Source organism: Lepidochelys olivacea, assembly GCF_965140295.1.
Source record: "Lepidochelys olivacea isolate rLepOli2 genome assembly, chromosome: 1".
NCBI lineage: Eukaryota > Metazoa > Chordata > Testudines > Cheloniidae > Lepidochelys > Lepidochelys olivacea.
The window spans coordinates 8910120-8932216 of record NC_140411.1 but is presented as its reverse complement, the minus strand read 5'-3'; the positions used below and the strand labels follow the sequence as shown (position 1 = coordinate 8932216).

Sequence of the window (22097 nt, the reverse complement as noted above, 5' to 3'; positions counted from 1 at the left end):
ACACACACACCCCTCTGATTCTTACTGAGAAAGCAGTTCACAACTCAAGTACATAGGAGTGCACAGTTCAATGACATTTCTTTAATTTAAGTCAAATGCAATCCAAATCTAACAATAGGCAGATTAGTGGTTAATTGAAGATTGTGAAGCCATCCAATTAAAAAGGTGGTGGTTAGTCCATGCAAGGGCAACAGAGTCAGAGTAACAGCACTAACATCAGAAATACAATCCCAAACTACCATCCTCTTACAAGTTGCATCCATGCAAGTATCACAGATTAGTTAAAAATGAAGCTTGCTACAGCCAACATTGTTTGCTACTGAAAGCATACACTTCAGAGAACACAAGTGCTTCAACACCAAGATTATTAGCAGCCCAGAAACAGAATGATAGCCAATTACTCTTCTACAAAAGCTGGAACACAGGACTTAAAATTGACCTTTTCTCAAAGCAAAGAACCCTCCTTTAAGCCTGACCAGAACAAATCCATCCCATGCCTGCTGGACTGCACAGCCAAAGCTCATTTGACAGTGGCCTGAATCTGTCTTTTGGGAGAGGATTACATTTCACACTTTGATTTTATGCCAACATAAATCAACATTTCAGTAGTTCTAAAGCCACTATTTCTCTCAATTTTAGCATGCAGCTTCTTTGGTCTCAACTCTGTAAAACCAAAAGGTAACAGATTTCATGGGACTTATTTAAAAAAAAGAGACCACCACTACTGACTTGGTATCTTACACAATAACCCTCTTTTCACTCAACTTTACCTACTTTTGGACCCAATGTTAATGAAATGCCCAATATTTAACAAGTGACTAATTCAGCTATAAATGTAGTAGTTAGATACTGCAACAAAAAATAAGTTTTACCCGGACCCTTACAACATCTTGGAGAATTTGTATATTGTATTACCATTCATACCTATAAGTTTTATGTTGTTACGCACCACCTGGTATTTGCTACTAAGTAATGGTGCATTTTTTTAAAACTTAATCTCTCAACTGATTCAAAGAGTACTGCCTACAAAAAGTCTGCAAGAAGACAGAAGCATACTGAACCTGAAACTCCCATACAAATAGAATGCAAAATCAGTTTACAAACAAAAGAGGAGCAAGTCCATGTCCAAGACTTCAAGCTTTCCCCTTCAGCTATATGCATCAAGCACAGCTTACCTGAGAATTTTAAGATTCACAATCATTTAGTATAAGATTCAGTAGCCTGGTGTGTGGTATATTCAGTGTAACTTTAAGAGACTGAATCCCACTTTCTTATATGTACCAAAATTGGAAGTGTTTGTATTGGTTCCTAAAGTCAGGGTTGGTTTGTTACCAAAGAGCCCGCTGCCAGAAGTTGTACCAAACGAAGGAGCACTGGTCGTGGTGGTTCCGAATCCAGCAGGCTTACCAAACAGCGTCTGAAAAGAGAGCAACATGCTTTTAAAACTCTGACATCCATGTTACTATGAAATGCTGTTGTAATCTACCTATGTACAAGGTAGATTTAAGGCTGCCAGGGAAACAATCTCCTGATCCAAAATTAGAAGTGGCCCATTATCTATTGTGTATAAAACTTGGGCATTGGTTTGGCAGGCTGTCAGGAAAACACTGAAACAGCTACAGTGAGATGGAATTAAAAGTCCATTCCATTGCTGAATTAATTGAACAAGTCTATAACAAAAAAGTCAGCATCAATGTGTTCAATATCCAACCCACCAACAGAAAGCCAAATTCTGCTGAATTCATTTCTATTTTAAATAATGTGCCCACCACAGTACTACGAGCACCTACAAATGCTCTGAAGAAGCGTAGCACTAAGGCACTCAAGATTCTGTATTACTCCTGCTACAGTTTGGTTCATTTAGCAACCCAAGGGCCTGAAGTCAAGTGTTAGGAGGTAAATGTTAGAGCAAAGTTCATTACCAATATATTAAAGTGTGTAAAATTAAATTCATATGTGAACTAGTGATATCAGACGTTTAGGATATTTTATAAGAGTAGTTTTTCTGCACATGTATAGGATTTTTATTCCTTGTGTCATATGTAGTACAAAGATACCCAGACACAAAGTGGTTTGGTTCTGCTAACAACTTTAGTCTTGTGTAAGGGCTTGTCTTCACTACCAGGGTAAATCGACCTAAGTTACACTACTCCAGCTACGTGAATAACGTGGCTGGAGTTGACGAAGCTTAGGTTGACTTACCCTGGTGTCTTCACTGCACTGCGTCAACGGGAGATTCTCTCCAGTCAACTTACCTTACTCTTCTCGGGGAGCCGGAGTATCAGAGTTAGAGTACTCGGGGACTGGAGTACTGCAGAGTGCTCTGCCACCGATTTAGTGGGTCTAGTGAAGACCTACTAAATCAACACCCGCTGTATCGATTACAGTAGCGCTGATCTCCCCAGTAGTGAAGACAAGCCCTAAGTGTACACTCAATACCAATTTTATAGGTCAATTACTCAAGCACCTTTGTCATTTGTGCTTTTGGACACCATACTCCAGCATCTTGAGCGTGTCTAGACAGTACCAGCCATTTCCCAGTCAGTTCCTATAATAGATGCTCAGCACCTCCATGGGACTTGTGTTCATTCTATATATTTTATATTGTACCCTTAGTATAACAGTTAAGGCTCTAGTTCCCTGGGATTACAGTGAAATTATAAAAGCAATGTGATTTTATGAAGTCACTAGAAATACCCTGAAGGTTCAGACCACACTACTTTGCAGGGGGACATTAATGCACAGAAACCTGCTGCCGGTCTCTAAAAACAACAATGAAGTTTTTACATCCTTAATCAATTTCATTACAAAGGTACAGACATACCGAACCGCCAACACCAAATCCTGTGTTGGCTTGTCCAAAGAGACCAGTTCCAGTTCCTGTTCCAAATCCAGTGGCAGCATTTGTGTTGGCAGCTGTTCCAAAAAGGCTTCCAGACTGTGAGGCTTGGGTTGCCCCAAATAAACCCTGCAAACATAAATCTTGTTTGAAAAAATACTAGTATCTACTCTACCAAAGAGCAGTTATAGCACTTTTGTTGGACTACTGCAAAGATAAGTAGCTCTGAAGATCAGAGTTAATAATCAGAAGCCATGACAAACCCTTTGATATTGAATGGAATATGCTTTCATCAACCTATATTACAGAAGAATTTACAGCTTTAAATACAACTAGCTCTCCCTTTCTTACCATCGTGTTTGTATTTGGTTGTCCAAGAGTACTGGCGTTCCCAAAAGAAAAGCCAGTGTTCTGTGTTGTGGTGGCCTGGCCAAATGGTTTGCTGAACAGACTGGTAGTCTGCTGAGGCTGCTGACCAAAAAGGCTCCCTGCTGTTCCTGTTCCAAAGCCAGTTGTACCTATGATGGGCAAGGAAATGAGAGTACAGATTACAGAATTAGAGCCCGGAGTCAAATTCATGCACTGAGTGGAGCAAAATAAATGCTCAAACCAGTAATCTAAAATAGTTGGTTGAAATCAAAATCAAGTAGCAGTGTCATGTGGAAAGTCATGAATACTGTATCCAAAATGTAAAAAGTTAATGGCTTCATGTACCCTGTTAGATGTGATTTTTTTTTTAACCTGCCTGTGATCATCAGTGCTAGTATTAAACAAATACTGGGATTTATTCTAGAGTGACAGCTTGCAAGTGTGATAAATGTTCTCTTAGAGATCTGACTGACCAATGACACTTTTTACATGGTTAGCTGAACCTGTATCGTACCAACTGGATTGTGGTGTCAACATCTAGACTAGCCTGATTGCGTAGGGGGAGGGAAGGCAACCCAACCAACAAAGGTTAGGCAAAAGGAACAATTCTTATAGATGACAGCCAACATCAAAGTTCTAAGTCTACTATTATCTAGCAACTTCTACAGCTGCCAATACATAGGACTGTCTGAATTCCTCCTAAATACTAATTTTTTATTCTTTTTCAGCCTCTAGGAGAAACAACTTGACTAGTTCTGCTTGCATGTGACTGACAGGAAGTGCTGAAAGTACACAAACTTATCAAGCCACATCCAAAGAAATGAGTTTTGCGCTTTGTTTGGAAAGTGATAAAGTTCAAGGTTATTGTTATTTCCAATGATTTCTATAGTCTAGCTCCAGCCCCTATAAAAGTTTGTCTCTTGTGCTCAACCCCAGCTTTCCCGATATGTTCCTCTGGACCAACCAGTCATAGGACATCATGGCCACAGAGAAAATAATATATGGCCAATCTCATGTGAGGCTGTGAATTATATACGAAAACCATACCCTAGGATGGCTGACTTAACCCAATCCACAAGAACCTTAAAATGTGCCCAAGGCAAGATCCTACTCCTTTATGGGGTAGGTATTCACTGGTGTTTATACAGTAGTTTCTGTCTTCAGTTTATGGTCACTGATTTTATAGTTATACAAGTCTGTCCTATTATTCGCAAAAAGAAAAGGAGTACTTGTGGCACCTTAGAGACTAACCAATTTATTTGAGCATAAGCTTTCGTGAGCTACAGCTCACTTCATCGGATGCATACTGTGGAAACTGCAGAAGACATTATATACACAGAGACCATGAAACAATACCTCCTCCCACCCCACTCTCCTGCTGGTAATAGCTTATCTAAAGTGATCACTCTCCTTACAATGTGTATGATAATCAAGTTGGGCCATTTCCAGCACAAATCCAGGTTTTGTGCTGGAAATGGCCCAACTTGATTATCATACACATTGTAAGGAGAGTGATCACTTTAGATAAGCTATTACCAGCAGGAGAGTGGGGTGGGAGGAGGTATTGTTTCATGGTCTCTGTGTATATAAAAAGATCTTCTACACTTTCCACAGTATGCATCCGATGAAGTGAGCTGTAGCTCACGAAAGCTTATGCTCAAATAAATTGGTTAGTCTCTAAGGTGCCACAAGTACTTCTTTTCTTTTTGCGAATACAGACTAACACGGCTGTTACTCTGAAACCTGTCCTAATATTGCACATCTGAATGTAGGGAAATGTTAGCAGAAGTTCTATATTGCAACTTAGTTAGCAATCTAATCTATTTTTGAGCTGTTCTTCCCACTACCACATTTCAGTTTGGGGCTAGCACTGACTTTTGAACAAGACTGTTTACTCCACAGGGCGAATTAAATCATGGAAGTAACACCACAGAAGTGAATTACATTCACTTGGTTTTCAGTTATTTTCTTTGGTCCAAGAGACCCCTGCAATGGAGGTACACACATGCTGCTTGTGCCAAGAGGGCAGCAAGAGGCTAGGGTTTTTCATCTAACGAAGTAGAAAATATCCTGATTCTGCTCTAATGAAGGAAGCAAGTTCCTGCAAGCGTTAAGTACATTTTCTATTGGGGTTTTGTCCTGCTTTAGTTGGAAGAACTGGGCTAGACTTCACTTCCATGTGTTTGATTGATTACACTACCAATATCATGAATGAGTTCTATTTATCAGTGACTTTTTTTGTTAATGGCACACAAGGACTGTAAGCTTTCTTGTAATGCCAGATCCCCTCCCAATATCTGTCAAAAGACATTACACTGGTGTAGAAACTGATGCAAGGTTTGTGTAACACAAGTGTTTAACAACCAAAGTCTGATAACAGTCATAATGTAGTTGTATAAAGTGAGTTTACTAATGTAAACTGTCCTAAGAGCAAAGTGTGAAAAAAGTAAGTTGCCTTGAATTCTTAAGTACCAAGGTCTATGGTGACAGTAAAGCTAGCAGCGATGTCAACACTTACTGGTTCCAAAAGCTGTTTTATTCTGTCCATATGAAAAACCTGCATTAGTGGTGGAGGAGCCAAACAGTCCAGTAGCTGCACTGGACGTAGCTGTGGATGATCCAAATAACCCCGCAGCTGCTACCGCTGGATTTGAGGGCCCTTTCCTGTTTGCCTGGTAATCTTCCAAACGGAGTTCCTAACCAAAAAAAATACAAGTTTTCTTTACAGTCATTCCATGTGGGACAAACTAAGTTTGAGCAATTGCGTTGTAGCTCTGAAATGTACTAAGCTCAGAAATTGGACATCAACTGCCCCTTCAAAAAAACCCAACATATACAGAAGGTACATTCAAAATTTATTGCCGCTTTAGAGGGGTTACAGGTTTCCATGATATTCTATGCTAAGTTAATTCTAGTTCTGACAGTACGTTTCCTTAAGTGCATCTCACTAGTTCATGTTAAGCTTGTGAAAGTTTTTTTTTTTTTTAAATAAACCATGACCCACTTGTAAAGTTAACAGGGCCTTTTGACTAGGAGAATTGTTTAAGTCTTACAAACAAACAACTTGCCTTTCAAGTGAAGAGCTTTCAGAGTTAAGACCCCAAAGAAAAGAATACCGGAGAGCTCCACGGCCCTTAACTGCTAATCATCCTCTCATTCCCTCTACAACGAAGAATTGTTCTTTACAATATGTTTCTCCCTTTCATCCCAAGATAGTCTAAAAGTTATTTTCAGATCTGTAGAGGATGCCATGTTGAGCATTTAAAAGCCCAGCTGATGCAAATGAATAGCAAATTGCTCTACTGATGACAAGTTAGCCTGCCACAGTATATATCACTTTAGAACATTAACAGCTTTCAAAGAATATCATCATTAAAATTATGCAGGTGCTGAAGATTAAATATTTTAATGTATTGTATGGACCTAATGTCAGGATGTTCATATACCATATAAGTCATAAGACGAAAGCTTAGTGAGGGAGGCAGCAAGAAAATTTAAATCTTCGATTTGACTGACCTCTAGGGATTTGCTTTCATACTCCTTCATAGCAGTAATACACTGGTGCTTAGTGCTGATGTTAGTGCTAACTCCAGATTTTACCATAGTATCTGTGCCGGTTGGTGGCTGCAAGAAAAGAGTTAGATACTCAATTTGTTTCATGTCCACCTATGTTTTTATAAGTGTAAATTTCTACTGTCCAGATACATACTGCCTAAATACAAAGCCTAAATTTAGTACAGGAACTGGAATGGTGCAGCACGGTGCTATATGTAGCTGTGGCCTTCAACAGCAATCAGCACAGTAAATTCCCCAGAGGAATTCTCAGAACTCAGTGCAATTTTCCCTTTTAGTTTGCAATTTTTAAAGGCAACATGTGCCCAGAATTCTGACATAGTTCTCTAAACCCTTTGAAAGTTATCCCCAACAACCTTTCTCCCTATCCTAGGGAGGATCACATATGCTCAAGTTTGTCTTCACTATTATGTCCATTCTTTTGAAGTTCATCATTTCCTGAAAGACGGTTTCAGTGAAAAGTCTCCATTTCTATTAGGATGCTGCAGTACGTTGTGTGCACTCTCAACCCTCTTTAAATTTGTAAAGATCAGTCATAGGGGCGTTTGGCAGGATGCTCCGCATCCTCAGCTGCCCTCCAGGGCAGACACAGAGGTTGAACCATTTCACTATTACCCCATTTTTGCAGTTTCTCCTCTTTCGGACCATCATTCACTTCTCAACTGCCACAGAATCTTCAGGATCATTTATTCCAGACACCTCTTAAAGGGGCCTCATCCAAAGAGTAATCTAGAAAGAGTCTTAGTGTTTCAACTAATCTTTCTAGAGCTGTGCTGACTCTAAAGGGGACAATATACCATTAACACATACCAAGAAAGCTTAGTCTCCACTGCTATTAGTCAGAATTTAGTCCTGATTATACAAGAGTTGCAATAGAATTTTAACATTTGTCAGCCCTCTGAAAATTCTATTTTAAATGACAGCTAGTAATAAAGTCTGTTAGGCAAGAATTCAGACAAGCTCTAGGTCTATGCAGCTCTAACAAGTCTAGATGAGAGTTAATCCATGTTTCCCATACAATAATGCAAGATTTTTCCATACCAAAGTAAGCTGGTGAATTATTTCTGGACAACTGTTTGCACAAGCTGCCTCCACTGCAATAGTTCTACTGAAGCGCACATGCCTTCTACAACTGCCTATGAATCAGTTATTTTATTCCACAGGTCCTAGCAAGCCAACATTTTAAGTAAAGAATAGCAGAACGTACAGTTCCCTACAGTAAGCAGAAGTTAGGCCTTCAGAAAATAAACAGCACTTACATTAAATTTAATGGTAGTCCCAGTTGGAGCAGCAGTAAAGCTAGTTGGCCCAAAGAGAGAGCCAGATGTACCCCCAAAAGGATTGGAGGCAGTGTTAGTGGTTCCAAAGAGACCTCCACTGCTGGTACTCGTTCCAAAGTCTGTAAATAAGAAAAAAAATCCATACTAAAATAAAAGTCATTTGAGATTTTGCAAGTGTGCTTTTTTAAGAACTACAACCCAATTATTTTATTCAGACCACACTAGAGTACTGAGATTTGACAGAGAGTTAAGTTTCAGAACCATCCATTTAAGCGTAAAGGCTTTTCTTCCGTCTCCTCCTTTCATATACCACTTAGATGCCTTTGAAATAGCTCACAACTTCATTGGTTGAGGACAAACTTGGGATAGGTTTCGTGAGACAGTCATGTATATAACCTATAGATCAACAGTGGTTAAATAGGTAAGAACTGACCAAGACAACCACATGACCTTGTCTAGCTATTTAGATTGCAGCCCCCAAACCCCAACCCTTATTGTGCTACTATTTCTTCACATTACATCCTAACTTAGGGTAACCTCTTTGGGGAAGAGACTACATTGTCCGTCAAACAGAATGCGTATTTGTGGGAGACTGTGATACAGCTGCCTTAAGTTATATGCAAACAATGCTCTTACAGTGGCAAAAAACAGCCAGAATCAATGCACACAGGTGGGATCAAGGATCTGTCACAAACTAATCCACGATAATGTAGAACTACCTACCACAATGATATTAAGAAAACAGGACTCAAGTTTAATCTTGTCTGGCACAGATGTCATCCTGCTTTTCTAATGACCATCTCCTGTTTGGAAAACTCCTCAAGTTCCTGATTTAACACTCCCTGTATTACCTACAAGCTTCTTGATCCTCTAGAAGCTTTCAAGAGATTCTCTGAAAGCTTTTCATAAGGCACTAAAGGAGCATCAGTGGAATAAGTAAAAACATTGCTATTGGGGATTTATACCAATGCAGGAACCCTACATTTACATTCCCCTGAAGCAGTATTCTATAACAGAAGATCAAGCCTGCACTCTACATTCCACTGACTGAGAAATGGAGAACATAAAATCCTAGCCAGTTTCACTCTGCTCCTGGCAACAAACAGGGAAGTTGTGCGCTATGTGCACAGAACTTGCGCATGAAGATTAATTCAAGAGGCAATGGAAGTGACTCGCATACAGTTCAGGAATTAACTTGGTCCCTTGGGGAAGCAGGGGCGAGGAGTAACTCCTCTGGCTCAGAAGAATTTGTGGTAGCAACTCCAAGGGCTGTGTTGTGCTGTAAAGGGAGCCTTTTGCTATACGTTTCATAACAGGAGTTTCTAACATGCTAGTGCCAGAGGATTAAATAGTGATTTTATTCCTGTACTAGAAAGAACACTGGTGCAAGGATTAAAAACTAAACTGAAACTAATCCAATAGGAAGATCAAGTCTTATAACTGGACAAACTGCAAACAGTAATATCAGCCAATGTATTTGAGATCCATGTCCCAGAGTCCTAGCACCAGATTTTATTATATAAACAGCAGACCAGTTCACCTAGGAGTACTGTGGATCTCAGTAAATGCTATTGTTGGCAAAGCTTCAGGGAAAAGGTAGTGAAGAAGGCACAGTTATCATCAATCTGCACCATTTGTTCAACCATGTGTTTCATGCTAGTTTAACCTTTGTCCTTCAATGTTTACTTAAAGCAAGAAACCAGAGCTGGAAAACATGCAGTAGTTTCTACTCACTTCCAAATCCAGCCGGTTTATTCTGAGCAAAGGCATTATTCTGGGATGAAAAGAGACCTCCACCAGTGCTGGCAGTCCCAAACAGGCTGTTGGAAGTTCCAGTTGATGTTCCAAACCCAAAGCCAGTGCTTGTGGAGGAGGTGGCTGGCTGGCTAAACGTACTTGAACCAAACAATCCTCCTGAAACCAGGATACACAACAGGATTAAAGTTAAAACAGCTGTTTTCAACAACACTGTGTGAATAAGTTAGAGTGATGAATTCTGGTTACTGAGAACTCAGTTATACAGCAACTTCAGCTATACCTGGTTTAGTCTGTGTGTTCCCAAAGAGGCTTCCTGTGTTATTGTTTGACCCAAAGGCTGATGTTCCGAACGCTCCTCCACTGGTAGTACCAAAGCCCGCATCTACACAACAACAACAGAACTTGTATAAGGAGAAGGGCACATACACACAGGAGCCACATACTCCTGCTGTACTCCCAGCTTCCCCTAGTTACTTGCTCCATGACTATGAACAAATCACCGTCTCCGTTTTCCACCTGTGTCATGCAATTTAATATTTTTACAGCACTCTGGAAAAAATGAAGTACTACAAGAGTATTTAGTGTCAGTCATTTATGTTGGAATACAAAGATTCCTGTTCCATACTGAAATGTAGAGATTTCCATCGTTTACTTTAACATTTGGCATTACTTTCACTCCTTAACTGAATAGCTAGATTTGACAGCAAGCAATACATAAAGCTTATTAATGAAAATCTAGAACCATTGCAATGCATTTTATCAGCCATTAAGCCAGTACAAGAACATTAGAAATCCGTAAAGGATAAGCATGTCCTGTTTATAATAGAACTATTTTGCATCCTGGTTGGTAGGCTCAACAGATTCCAAAGATTCTTCACCATGCGCAGCAATAGTGTGCCCTTCCCCCTCATTGTCTTTCTAATGTACCTCAACCCCAATATGATGGAACTGCCTTTGAAGATTGGACTTAGTCCACCATTAGAATCACTACTGTAGCTACCCAGTGATCACTTTGCTGAGTACACACGGAATTACAGAACTATTACATCATCCACTTAATTTGTTTGCCAGTGCATGAAAACCAACTTTTGAATCCAGTTCAGTTTAATGTGTCAGTTAAAGAATACAAAATTCTATCTTGTCCAACTAATTCCCGCCCCCATTAATTTCTCTTTATCTGTAGTTTACAGTTCCAATTTGCAGATTACTTCCGATTACCATTTCCACTACCAGTATTTTTTTTTTAAATGAAGAAAAACAACACACAATGGTAGCTCTATTACTTACTTTGTCCAAATGTTGAAGTAGTCCCAAAGCCACCAGCGCTGCCTCCAAACGGAGTTCCAAATGATTTGTTAAACATTTTCAAGATGTATCAGGTTTTCATAAACCTGGAAAGAAATCATAATTCAGTGATTCATCCAAACCCAATTTTGAGAAGTAACTTCTGAGCTTCTTTACATCCAAAGTCAGTGGCACTGAAGTTCAGAACACTTGAATACCTAAGTCACAAAATACATCAACCCAAGATGAAATCCTGCATTATGCAAGAATCATTCTTCAGGACAGTCAGAAATTCAGTTACGAGGTAGGAATCCAAGAAAGGTCACATAACCTGAGCAACATCATGGGAAGTTTCAGTCTTTGAAAAGTCACTGAAGAAGCTAATTGGGTTAAAATGTTACCAGCTTGTCATGCAAGACCAATATAAAGTTCCACTTAAAGCCTTTATAGGCCCTGCTCCTGTCCATTATACTTGCAACCTGCAATGAGCCAAGTAGCTTCATCCAGGAGTCTAAAATATCAGTTTCTGTAGAATTTAAGCTTTCGCCAAGAGAGTTTTAATCTAATTATGGTTACCAAGAACCCTCTACACGTGAGACAAGAATAACCAATACAACATTCTCATTGGTCCAAAGACAAAAATCTCTAGTGCCTCAGTTGCTGTTCACAGCTTTACTGAACAGTGAATTAATGACACCCTGGGCAGTTTTGCTGGTGCTATTTAGATCACTATGGGCAGCAGTAACTGTAAAATCATGATAATTTCAGACTATTTCTTGAGCAGATCATCAGCAACAGAGGCAGGCACTGTAATTATTCACAAGGTAGGAGGAACCTCCCTCCCAAAAAACACAAAAAAGGTTATGGAGGGAGAACAACAAAGATCACTCCCCTTAGAGCTGCCAGGAGGCTTTGAGAATGAGGAGGGACCTCACTCTCCTTTCAAGCAGTTGGAGAGAGGGGAATGTTCAAATTTCAGACCCTTACTAGCTAGAAGCTGATACAAAGCAACCAAAGCCCTCCAAGAACTATGGCAGAAATTCCAGAAGTACCCCCAACACCTACAGCATCTGAGGACAGCAGGGGACAGAACTTTACCAGGACATTGCTGTCCTTGGACTTCAGTGGTGATGCCTGGCCCCATTCATAAGTTTCTTACTTAGAATTGGTAGATGTCTGCTAAGTTTTCTGTTTGTTTTTTTACATTCTGTACACTGTGATAACCAAGGAGTAAGCTATATTTTTTCACCTCTTCTGACAATTTCACCTGCATGCTGGCATCCAAACTATTTCCACCAGGACATTTTGAACACCACCTGCTCCACTGCATTTCCCCAGGTGCGAGGTCCAGAACTTGCAACATTCAAATATACTTCTGTGATGATATACATACCCACTTCAGTCAAGTTATCTTAAACATACCAATAAAAAAAGTGTTCTATAATGAGAATTGACACACTCTCTATTCTTACTCCAAGTATTCTAGTTGTTGAATACCTCAAACAAGACGCAGGAAATGGAAAGGCAGTGTACTCACATTACATTTGTGACAGACCAGGATGCAGGTATTTTTACCACTGTCATAAAAAATGCCTAAGCCCTGTCTGTGCTACTATTTCCAACACTGGTTAAGTGTACAATGGTGCAGAAGACTGCTTATCTTTCCTAGTCTGTATGCAATGTTATTGTAGCCATGTTGGTTGCAGGATATCAAGAGAGACATGGTAAGCAAGTGATTATCTTTTATTGCACCAACTTCTGTTACACACAAGCTTTTGAGCTTACACAAAGCTTGACTTGAAGAAGAGTTCTGTGTAAGCTCAAAAGCTTGTTTCTCACTCCAACAAAAGTTGGTCCAATAAAAGATATTACTTCACCTACCTTGTCTCTTATGTTTCCTAGTGAAGAGACACCTCAAAGATACCTATTATCTCAGGAGTCTTCTAAAGAACAATTCACAGTCAGCATGTTGATAGAGTGCCAAATGTATGGTATAATTTAATGATAAACTGTTAGCAGTTCAACAACTTTTTCTTTAGTTTCTTCAAAGTTCTCCCCTGAGGAACATCCAGTCACAGCAATTTATTGCCAGCCAAGTTCTTAAGTTGCTCCCCAACATTAACAAAAAACAAAAAAAACACTCTGAAAATCTCACCTTTGCCTATCCCCTGGTTACTCTGCAGATGACATGCTTTCCCCCACTCCTCCTATTATCCTGCATGAAGACGACATACATAGCAATATTAGCTTCTCTGTAGTCTCCTTATCCTCTGCTTGTCTCCTTTACACCCTTGTGACAAAAGGCCATACCTAGACTAAAGAACTGAACTGTTTTGACACAGCTATGATGCCGTTACAAAAAAAAAAAAAATAGTCTAGGCCTGAGGCCTGAACTAAAGTCAAGCCTTGCTGAGAGAAAGCAGAGAGAGCAAGAGTCAGGCCAAGTCAGGCCCTGCCCAGTTACAAAGCAGATGCCTGACTGAAGGTGCACTGTCCAATACATGAACTTGGAACAACAGGTCTGACACTGCAAAAACACAAGCACTCTTAGGCACTAAGTCTTCACGTAAACACACTCCAGAAGGGTAGGACCAGAACACCCTGAAACAAAGTTATGGTGTAAACATACTCCCTGAAGATGATATAAGAACACACTGGCCCCTCTTAAAGATAAGGTTAGGATGACAGGGTGATGGATAGAGATGTTTTGATCAAACCAACATGTACAAGGTAAAGGGGCAATACATAACTTATTTGTAACAGTGTATAAAAAGGGGGTCACAGAGGGTGTGTCTTTGTCCAACCAAAGGGGGAATGGAAAGTCCTACCACTCACTGAGCCACGTACACTGTCGCAGGCATACATGTGCTAGTGCAAATGTAGACATTGATCCGGGGAGCTAGGACCATGCTTCGTTGACAATAAACTTGGCCGAGTGCCTTCACTACGGAACCAAGTCTGTGGTCTTTTTGGGAAGTTCGACTGAGGTCTGCTGGGTCAGCTATCTATACAGAGCCAGCATAGTATATAGGAAGTGCGCGCGCACCCCCCCCCCCCAACAGACTACAGGAAGTAAGTGTCCAACTCTATTCAGCACTGTGAGGCCACAGCTGGAGTTCTGTGTCCAGTTTCAGGCACCACACTTTAAGAAAGGTGTGGATAAACTGGAGAAAGTCCAGAGGAAAGCAATAAAAAGAATAAAAAGTTTAAAGAAACCTAACCAATGAAGAAAGTCTTAAAAAACGGGCATATTTGGTCCTGAGAAATGGAGAAGGGGCCTGATAACGGTTCTGAAATATGTTAAGGATGGCTATCAATCATTTTCTATGCCCATTGAAGGTAGGACAAGTAGTAATGGGCTTAATGTACAAGAAAGGAGATTTAGGTTAGATATTAGAAAAAAGCTAACTGTGAGAATAATTAAGTTGCTGAATAGGCTTCTAAGGGAGGTTTTGGATTCCCCATCATTGGAGGCTTTTAAGAAACAGACTGGACTAATACCTATCAGGGATGGTCTAGGTATACTTGGTTCCACCTCGGAGCAGGTAGATGGACTAAATGACTTTTTGAGGTCACTTAAAATCCTACATTTCTATTATTCTGATTCTCTAATGGTATCAGTTTAAATAGTTCAGTGTGTCCGCTCTAGCCATGCGGACTTCATGTTCAGAAGCACTGCAATTGTTACATACTCCTACTACTGCCATTTTAAACTGTCAACTGCAGTGCTTTCTGGCTACCTAACCCAGAGTTTCTAGAACCAATGCATTCTAGATTTCAGAAAGCCACCAGTACGCTTTAGTAGAATAGTGGGAAACGTTATCCAGAACTGGTGCAGACTGAAAGTTCAAACTAAACTGATATTAGGCTCTGCTGGAAGCAAGTGTAATCCAAATGACAGGTTTCAGACGCTCAAATAAATTGATTAGTCTCTAAGGTGCCACAAGTACTCCTTTTCTTTTTGCGAATACAGACTAACACGGCTGTTACTCTGAAACCTGTCCTTTTCTTTTTGTAATCCAAATGGTATTTGGCACATCAAAACAAATCACATCCACACAAGCATAGGAAACAAGTTCTTCGCACAGTAGACTTCTCTTGTGTAGACAAGGAATGATTCATTGAGTTCTACAGGCTTCTTATGGCTTGTTATTCAAAAATAAGGCAGGATGTTGATTTAAACCATAACAGCTATTCCAGAGTAACTCCATGTGGGGACCCTCTGATTCCAGAATAAGTGTCTTTTTTCTGGTTTAGCTTAATTTACTTCATGGATGTTAGGCCTGTCTGCAAAGGCCTGTACTTTAAGAATTTAGGTGTATTCTTATCACTTGGCTAGTTAGAGGTATAAAAGAAAGAATCAAAATCACTGTCTGCCAGTGTAAGGTCCTTCTCTTACTGTGACAGTCTGAGGCCCTGTTCTTAGGCTAAGGCCTTTGGCTAAGTGACAGAGGCATAAGCTGGGAAGCGACCGGTGACATCCGCACATTCCAAAGCGGTCACAGTGAAAGAAGGTGCTACTGGGCTGTTAGGAATACAATCCTGTCCTGATAGTGCCTATCACCTCCAGAGAAAGGGAAGTGCCTAGAAGACGTAAGAGGAAATTGAGGTTGATAGTTTTCTGTCTGGTAAGAACTCACTTATCAATAGACACAGCTGGGAAACTCTTATGTCTTTGCAAAAAGAAAAGGAGTACTTGTGGCACCTTAGAGACTAACCAATTTATTTGAGCATAAGCTTTCGTGAGCTACAACTCACTTCATCGGATGCATACGGTGGAAAGTGTAGAAGATCTTTTTATATACACACAAAGCATGAAAAAATACCTCCTCCCATCCCACTATCCTGCTGGTAATAGCTTATCTAAAGTGATCACTCTCCTTACAATGTGTATGATAATCAAGTTGGGCCATTTCCAGCACAAATCCAGGGTTTAACAAGAACGTCTGGGGGGGACGGGGGGGTAGGAAAAAACAAGGGGAAGTAAGTTACCTTGCATAATGACTTAGCCACTCCCAGTCTCTATTCAAGCCTAAGTTAATTGTATCCAATTTGCAAATGAATTCCAATTCAACAGTTTCTCGCTGGAATTCATTTGCAAATTGGATACAATTAACTTAGGCTTGAATAGAGACTGGGAGTGGCTAAGTCATTATGCAAGGTAACTTACTTCCCCTTGTTTTTTCCTACCCCCCCGCCCCCCCAGACGTTCTTGTTAAACCCTGGATTTGTGCTGGAAATGGCCCACCTTGATTGGTTAAGGTATAGCTAAGAATATTACTATATAAATTAGGGGCAAACAGGAAGTAAGTTGGGATTCGAAAATAAGGAAAAAGGAACTTTTATTTAAGCTTGCTGGAAGTTCACCCCAATAAATATCAAATTGTTTGCACCTTCGGACTTTGGGTATTGTTGCTCTCTGTTCATGCGAGAAGGACCAGGGAAGTGGGAGAGTGAAGGAATAAGCTCTCTAACTATGGATGTTTCTTCATTTAGGCCAAACTTTTATACCTTCCCGTATATACTAATTTCTATGTCACCTGTACTTCCTAGTTCTGAAGTTGCTGAGATTCCTTCTTTGGTTACATTGATCCTGAGCAGCCTAAATGGCAATTCAATTTTAACTTCCTAACTTTTCCCTTTAGGCTTATAGCTTCCTCACTTTCCTGAAACAGCTCTTCCTGAAGCTTAGTGTGCCAGTAGTATTGCTTGGTATGATCCCACAAGAATGATAATTAGGGTTACTAAGGCCATGTCTCCACTAGGAAAATTTTCTTAATATGGCTAACTCCTGCATCAGCAACTCAGTATAGAAGATAACCCATTGGCTCATACCACTGTTTTAAGCACGGTCCCAAACTGACCTGCTCCGAGTAGCTTGATGCCGAAGTACTTGAGTGTGGCAGCAGTCAGTAGCTTAGCTACACTAGGGTGTTAACAAAATAAAAGGCTGATGGAGCTGAATTGATGTTAGTAGGGGGTGTATATCAAAAAATTCTCCTTACATAGACAGGGCCCTCAAACCAAGATCTAAGTGAGTAACAGCCATTCCTTTGCTCCAGAACAATCTGTACCAATCATCTTTTATAGCTTAAAAAAAAAAAACCCAGACGGCTTCCAACCACGTTCCTAAGTGATGTTCAATCAATTTCTCTGAACTTAGTTGAAGTCAATCACTGTTAACAGATTTTTGCCCCTGTTCCAACTTGTTCATCAGGGTCTAGCTCCAAAGGCTAGTAGTACACCCACACTACATTATTTTCTATGTATAGTGATAAAAATATGCTTACATTCCATTGACCTGAGATGTCTAGTTTTACCCTAGTTCCTGCCACCCAGACATTGACAATCAATAGTGCTGCATCCACTTCTATAACCTAACTTCTCTTTCCTACAGTAAACCATTGACATTTGAGTCTCTGGACACTCGCCTTTCCAATTCTCCCTTGCCCCTAACTCACATACCATTACAGCAACTTCCTCTACTACTGATATCCCTAGAGTTTATCTAATCTAAGGGCTTTTCAGCTCCTGCTAGTTCCCTTCCCCACCCACAACTGGTTTAACATACAACCAACCTCAATTTTCATTTTTAAACCAGGCTCCCTTCTGGATGAGTTGGAGATGACAGACTCTCCCATCCTCCCGTAAAAGTACTCTTCTGCCTAAATTGAACCAAATCCTCTCTTACATGCACAAGATTAAGCCACCCGATGCAGGTAACCATTCTTACTAATTAAAAAACTGGTGCCATTTATAACTAGTGAGTAGCTAATGTTAAGAAAAAGTTATATCCCTTCTCTATCTCCCACTGCATCCCATCTGTAGCTTTATGCTGCAAGTTACTAAGCACTAGACATTTTTATTTTTGTACCTTGTACAGCACCAAACAAATCAAGGCTTAAGTGATTACCAGGAGCCTACCCAAAGTCCCCCACATTACTTGTAATTATGGTTACTCATCTCTAGAAAAAGAAAAGGAGTACTTGTGACCCCTTAAAGACTAACATTTATTTGAGCATAAGCTTTTGTGAGCTACAGCTTACTTCATTGGATGCACTCAGTGGAAAATACAATAGGGAGATTTTATATACACAGAGAACATGAAACAATGGGTGTTACTATACACACTGTAACAGAATGATCAGGTAAGGTGAACTATTACCAGCAGGAGAGAAAAAAAGCCTTTTATAGTGATAATCAAGGTGGGCCATTTCCAGCAGTTGACAAAAACATATGAGAAACAGTAGGGGTGAAAAACTAACATGGGGAAATAGTTTTACTTTGTGTAATGACCCATCCACTCCCAGTCTTTATTCAAACCTAGAGTTAATGGTGTCCAGTTTGCAAATTAATTCCAATTCAGCAGTCTCTCGCTGGAGTCTGTTTTTGAAGTTATTTTGTTGAAGAATTGCCACTTTTAGGTCTGTAATTGAGTGACCAAAGAGATTGAAGTGTTCTCCGACTGGTTTTTGAGTGTTATAATTCTTGATGTCTGATTTGTGTCCATTTATTCTTTTACATAGAGACTGTCCGGTTTGGATAATGTACATGGCAGAGGGGCATGGCTGGCACATATCACATTGGTAGATGTGCAGGTGAACAAGCCTCTGATAGTGTGGCTGATGTGATTAGGCCCTATGACGGTGTCCCCTGAATAGATATGTGGGCACAGTTGGCAACGGGTTTTGTTGCAAGGATAGGTTCCTGGGTTAGTGGTTCTGTTGTGTAGTTGCTGGTATTTGCTTCAGGTTGGGGGGCTGTCTGTAAGCAAGGACTGGCCTGTCTCCCAAGATCTGTGAGCGATGGGTCATCTACCTGAGGGACTGGAGCAAATGCGGTTGTATCGCAGAGCTTGGCTGTAGACAATGGATCGTGCGGTGTGGTCTGGATGAAAGCTGGAGGCATGTAGGTAAGTATAGTGGTCAGTAGGTTTCTGGTATAGGGTGGTGTTTATGTGACCATTGCTTATTAGCACTGTAGTGTCCAGGAAGTGGATCTCTTGTGTGGACTGGTCCAGGCTGAGGTTGATGGTGGGATGGAAATTGTTGAGATCATGGTGGAATTCCTCAAGGGCTTCTTTTCCATGGGACCAGATGATGAAGATGTCATCAATGTAGCACTTGTAGATGTTAAGGAAAAGTTAGCACGTGACTCCATTTTGGTTTGGGGCCCACCATTGTTTAAATGCCAGCACATCATACACCAGGAGGAGTAATCCTTAGATATTGAATCCCTGTGAAAATCCTCCTCCTTGTCTCCAGCCTGCCTTGACTCCCAGTATCTGGTTTTTGTCAGTCTCTAACTCCCTGTCTCTTGGCCTTGATGTGAGGCCTCCCATTCTGATAATAAAAGTTACTGATGCATGGCTTTAGGACCATGCTGTGTAATTAACATACTGGTATAGCACGAGGAATGCACCAAGCAGGGATAGGTGGTAGATAAGACAAGGGTTTGTTTATTGGCTAAGGTTTCCGATGCACGAGGGCAACATGCTTTGCTAAAAGGTATATAACCTTTGTATAATCTGCATTCAGGGTTCCCTCCTGGCTAGCAGGGGGGCACCACGCTCGAGCGTAATAAACTTAGTGTCTTTTGGGAACTCTGCAGTTGTGGACTTTGTTTCTGTGCCTCAGCCTAGATTCGAACTGTGCGTGTCCTACCAGGTGTAATTCGCAGCACTTGTGTGCGTGTCCTACCAGGTGTAATTCGCAGCACTTGTGTGCGTGTCCTACCAGGTGTAATTCGCAGCACTTGTGTGCGTGTCCTACCAGGTGTAATTCGTAACATAGAGTAGGGGCATAAGGGGACGAGAGCTGAGGAAGCGTTGTTCTAAGTCAGCCATAAAAATGTTGACATACTGTGGAGCCATGCAGGTACCCATAGCAGTGCCGCTGATTTGAAGGTATACATTGTCCACAAATGTGAAATAGTTGTGGGTGAGGACAAAGTCACAAAGTTCAGCCACCAGGTTTGCAGTGACATTATCGGGGATACTGTTCCTGACTGCTTGTAGTCCATCTTTGTGTGGAATGTTGGTGTAGAGGGCTTCTACATCCACAGTGGCCAGGATAGTGTTTTCAGGAAGATCACCGATGGATTGTAGTTTCCTCAGGAAGTCAGTGATGTCTTGAAGATAGCTAGGAGTGCTGGTAGCGTAGGACCTGAGGAGGGAGTCTACATAGCCAGACAATCCTGATGTCAGGGTGCCAATGCCTGAGATGATGGGGCGTCCAGGATTTCCAGGTTTATGGTTCTTGGGTAGCAGATAGAATACCCCTGCTCGGTGATCTGGGGTGTGTCTGTGCGGATTCACTCTTGTGCTTTTTCAGGGAGTTTCTTGAGCAGATGGTGTAGTTTCTTTCCCCCCCTACTGTTCCTCACATGTTCTTGTCAACTGCTGGAAATGGCCCCGCCTTGATTATCACTACAAAAGGTTTTTTTCCCCCTCTCCTGCTGGTAATAACTCACCTAAGCTGATCACTCTTGTTACAGTGTGTGTGGTAACAACCATTGTTTCATGTTCTCTGTGTATATAAAATCTCCCTACTGTATTTTCCACTGCATGCATCCGATGTAGTGAGCTACAAGCTTTTGCTCAAATAAATTTGTTAGTCCCTAAGGTGTCACAAGTCCTCCTTTTCTTTTTGCAGATACAGACTAACACAGCTGCTACTCTGAAACCTCTCATCTCTAGAACATCCATAATCACTGTAGCATCCAAAATATGAGACCAGTCCCCCCACCAGAACCAAACACCTCCCCCCAAACAGATCTTAATACTCGCTAAACCGCCCTCATTGATTTGGGGAGGGGGGCGCGGAAAACCAGCAACAAGTTCAGGGACGAGCCCTATAGCTACCATCCCATTACCATTTCAGCAGCCAGGATGGGGGAAACTCAAGCTGCTTTCACCCAACACAGGTTACGGGTAGAAACCTAGCAATAACCACAATACAATACACAGATGCCTTCTGAGGAGACATCCCACCACCACCCGCAAACTATACACCCCCCCCCACTCTGGCGACACAGCCCAGCCCCCCCCAAGATCTACACCCCCCCCCACTCTGGCGACACAGCCCAGCCCCCTCCCTCCCCCAGATCTACACCCCCCCCCACTCTGGCGACACAGCCCAGCCCCCTCCCTCCCCCAGATCTACACCCCCCAGGCCCCTTCTGCAGAACACCCCCCATCCCGTTCTGGGGGAAGACCCCCCTCCCCACTGCTCTGTCCTCCCCCTGGAGAGTCATGACGCGCCCCGCCTCGCGCCCACCCTCAGAGGCAACCACCCCCCGCCCGTTGGGGACGGAGCAGCCTAGGCCGCCCCTGGGGGGAGAACCGCCCCACGCACCAAAGTACCCGGGAGGCCCCCAGAAGCCCGCGCCCCCCCCCGGAGACCAGCCCCGGGCAGAAGCCGCCGCTCCCGCGGGCAGGAGGAAGAGGCCCGAGGGCCGCGCTCGGCCGGCGAGTCAGGGGCGCGGCGGCCTGGTCCGAGGCGCAGCCGGGAGAAGGGCGCCGGGCTCCACTCCAGACCCTCCCGCGCTCCGCGGCCCCTTACCGAGGACACGGGCCCCGCTGAGGGAGCGACTCGACCGCGCCGAGACCGAGCGGCACCGCCACGACGCCCGCCGTCGCCTCACAGGGGGGGAAACTGCGTCACACTGCGCTCGCGCTCCCGCCGCGCGCGCGCGCCGCCTCCCCGCGCGCCCCCCATGGGCCCGCCTCGCCCCCGATCCGTCAGCCTATTGGCTGCCGCCGCTTGAAAGCGAGGCAGGTCCCGCCCCCCGGGCAGGCTCCTCCTGCTGATTGGCGGGAGGGTGTTTCGAACGTCATGAGCGACCCGAGTTCTCATTGGTCAACCCTAGAGCGGTTGCTGCGAGATGAAGCACCAGAATCCGTCCTCTTCCAGCGACTTCTGGGGCTTCCCTACATCCGGGTCCTTGAGTCACCTCTGAAGGGTGGGGAGAAAGGCGGGGCTTAACCCGCCTCC

At 42.3% G+C, this 22097-nt stretch overlaps 1 protein-coding gene across 2 annotated transcripts in view; it reads right to left on the bottom strand.

Moving 5' to 3' along the window:
- The window catches only part of NUP98 (nucleoporin 98 and 96 precursor), a 59148-nt gene extending 37350 nt beyond the window's left edge, over positions 1 to 21798 (bottom strand). Inside the window, exons 1-10 of one of the 2 annotated variants that reach the window (XM_084616187.1) lie at positions 21666 to 21798; positions 11107 to 11210; positions 10100 to 10201; positions 9796 to 9975; positions 8041 to 8180; positions 6725 to 6832; positions 5727 to 5904; positions 3191 to 3357; positions 2825 to 2968; positions 1282 to 1417 (exon numbers count right to left, since the gene is read on the bottom strand). In XM_084616187.1, the coding sequence (XP_084472313.1) occupies positions 1282 to 1417; positions 2825 to 2968; positions 3191 to 3357; positions 5727 to 5904; positions 6725 to 6832; positions 8041 to 8180; positions 9796 to 9975; positions 10100 to 10201; positions 11107 to 11182 (1231 nt within the window). In that variant the 5' untranslated portion in view covers positions 11183 to 11210; positions 21666 to 21798. The remainder of the gene's footprint in view (positions 1 to 1281; positions 1418 to 2824; positions 2969 to 3190; positions 3358 to 5726; positions 5905 to 6724; positions 6833 to 8040; positions 8181 to 9795; positions 9976 to 10099; positions 10202 to 11106; positions 11211 to 21665) is intronic. The other variant, XM_084616188.1, reaches the window with a different exon arrangement.
- Positions 21799 to 22097: the final 299 nt, after the last annotated feature.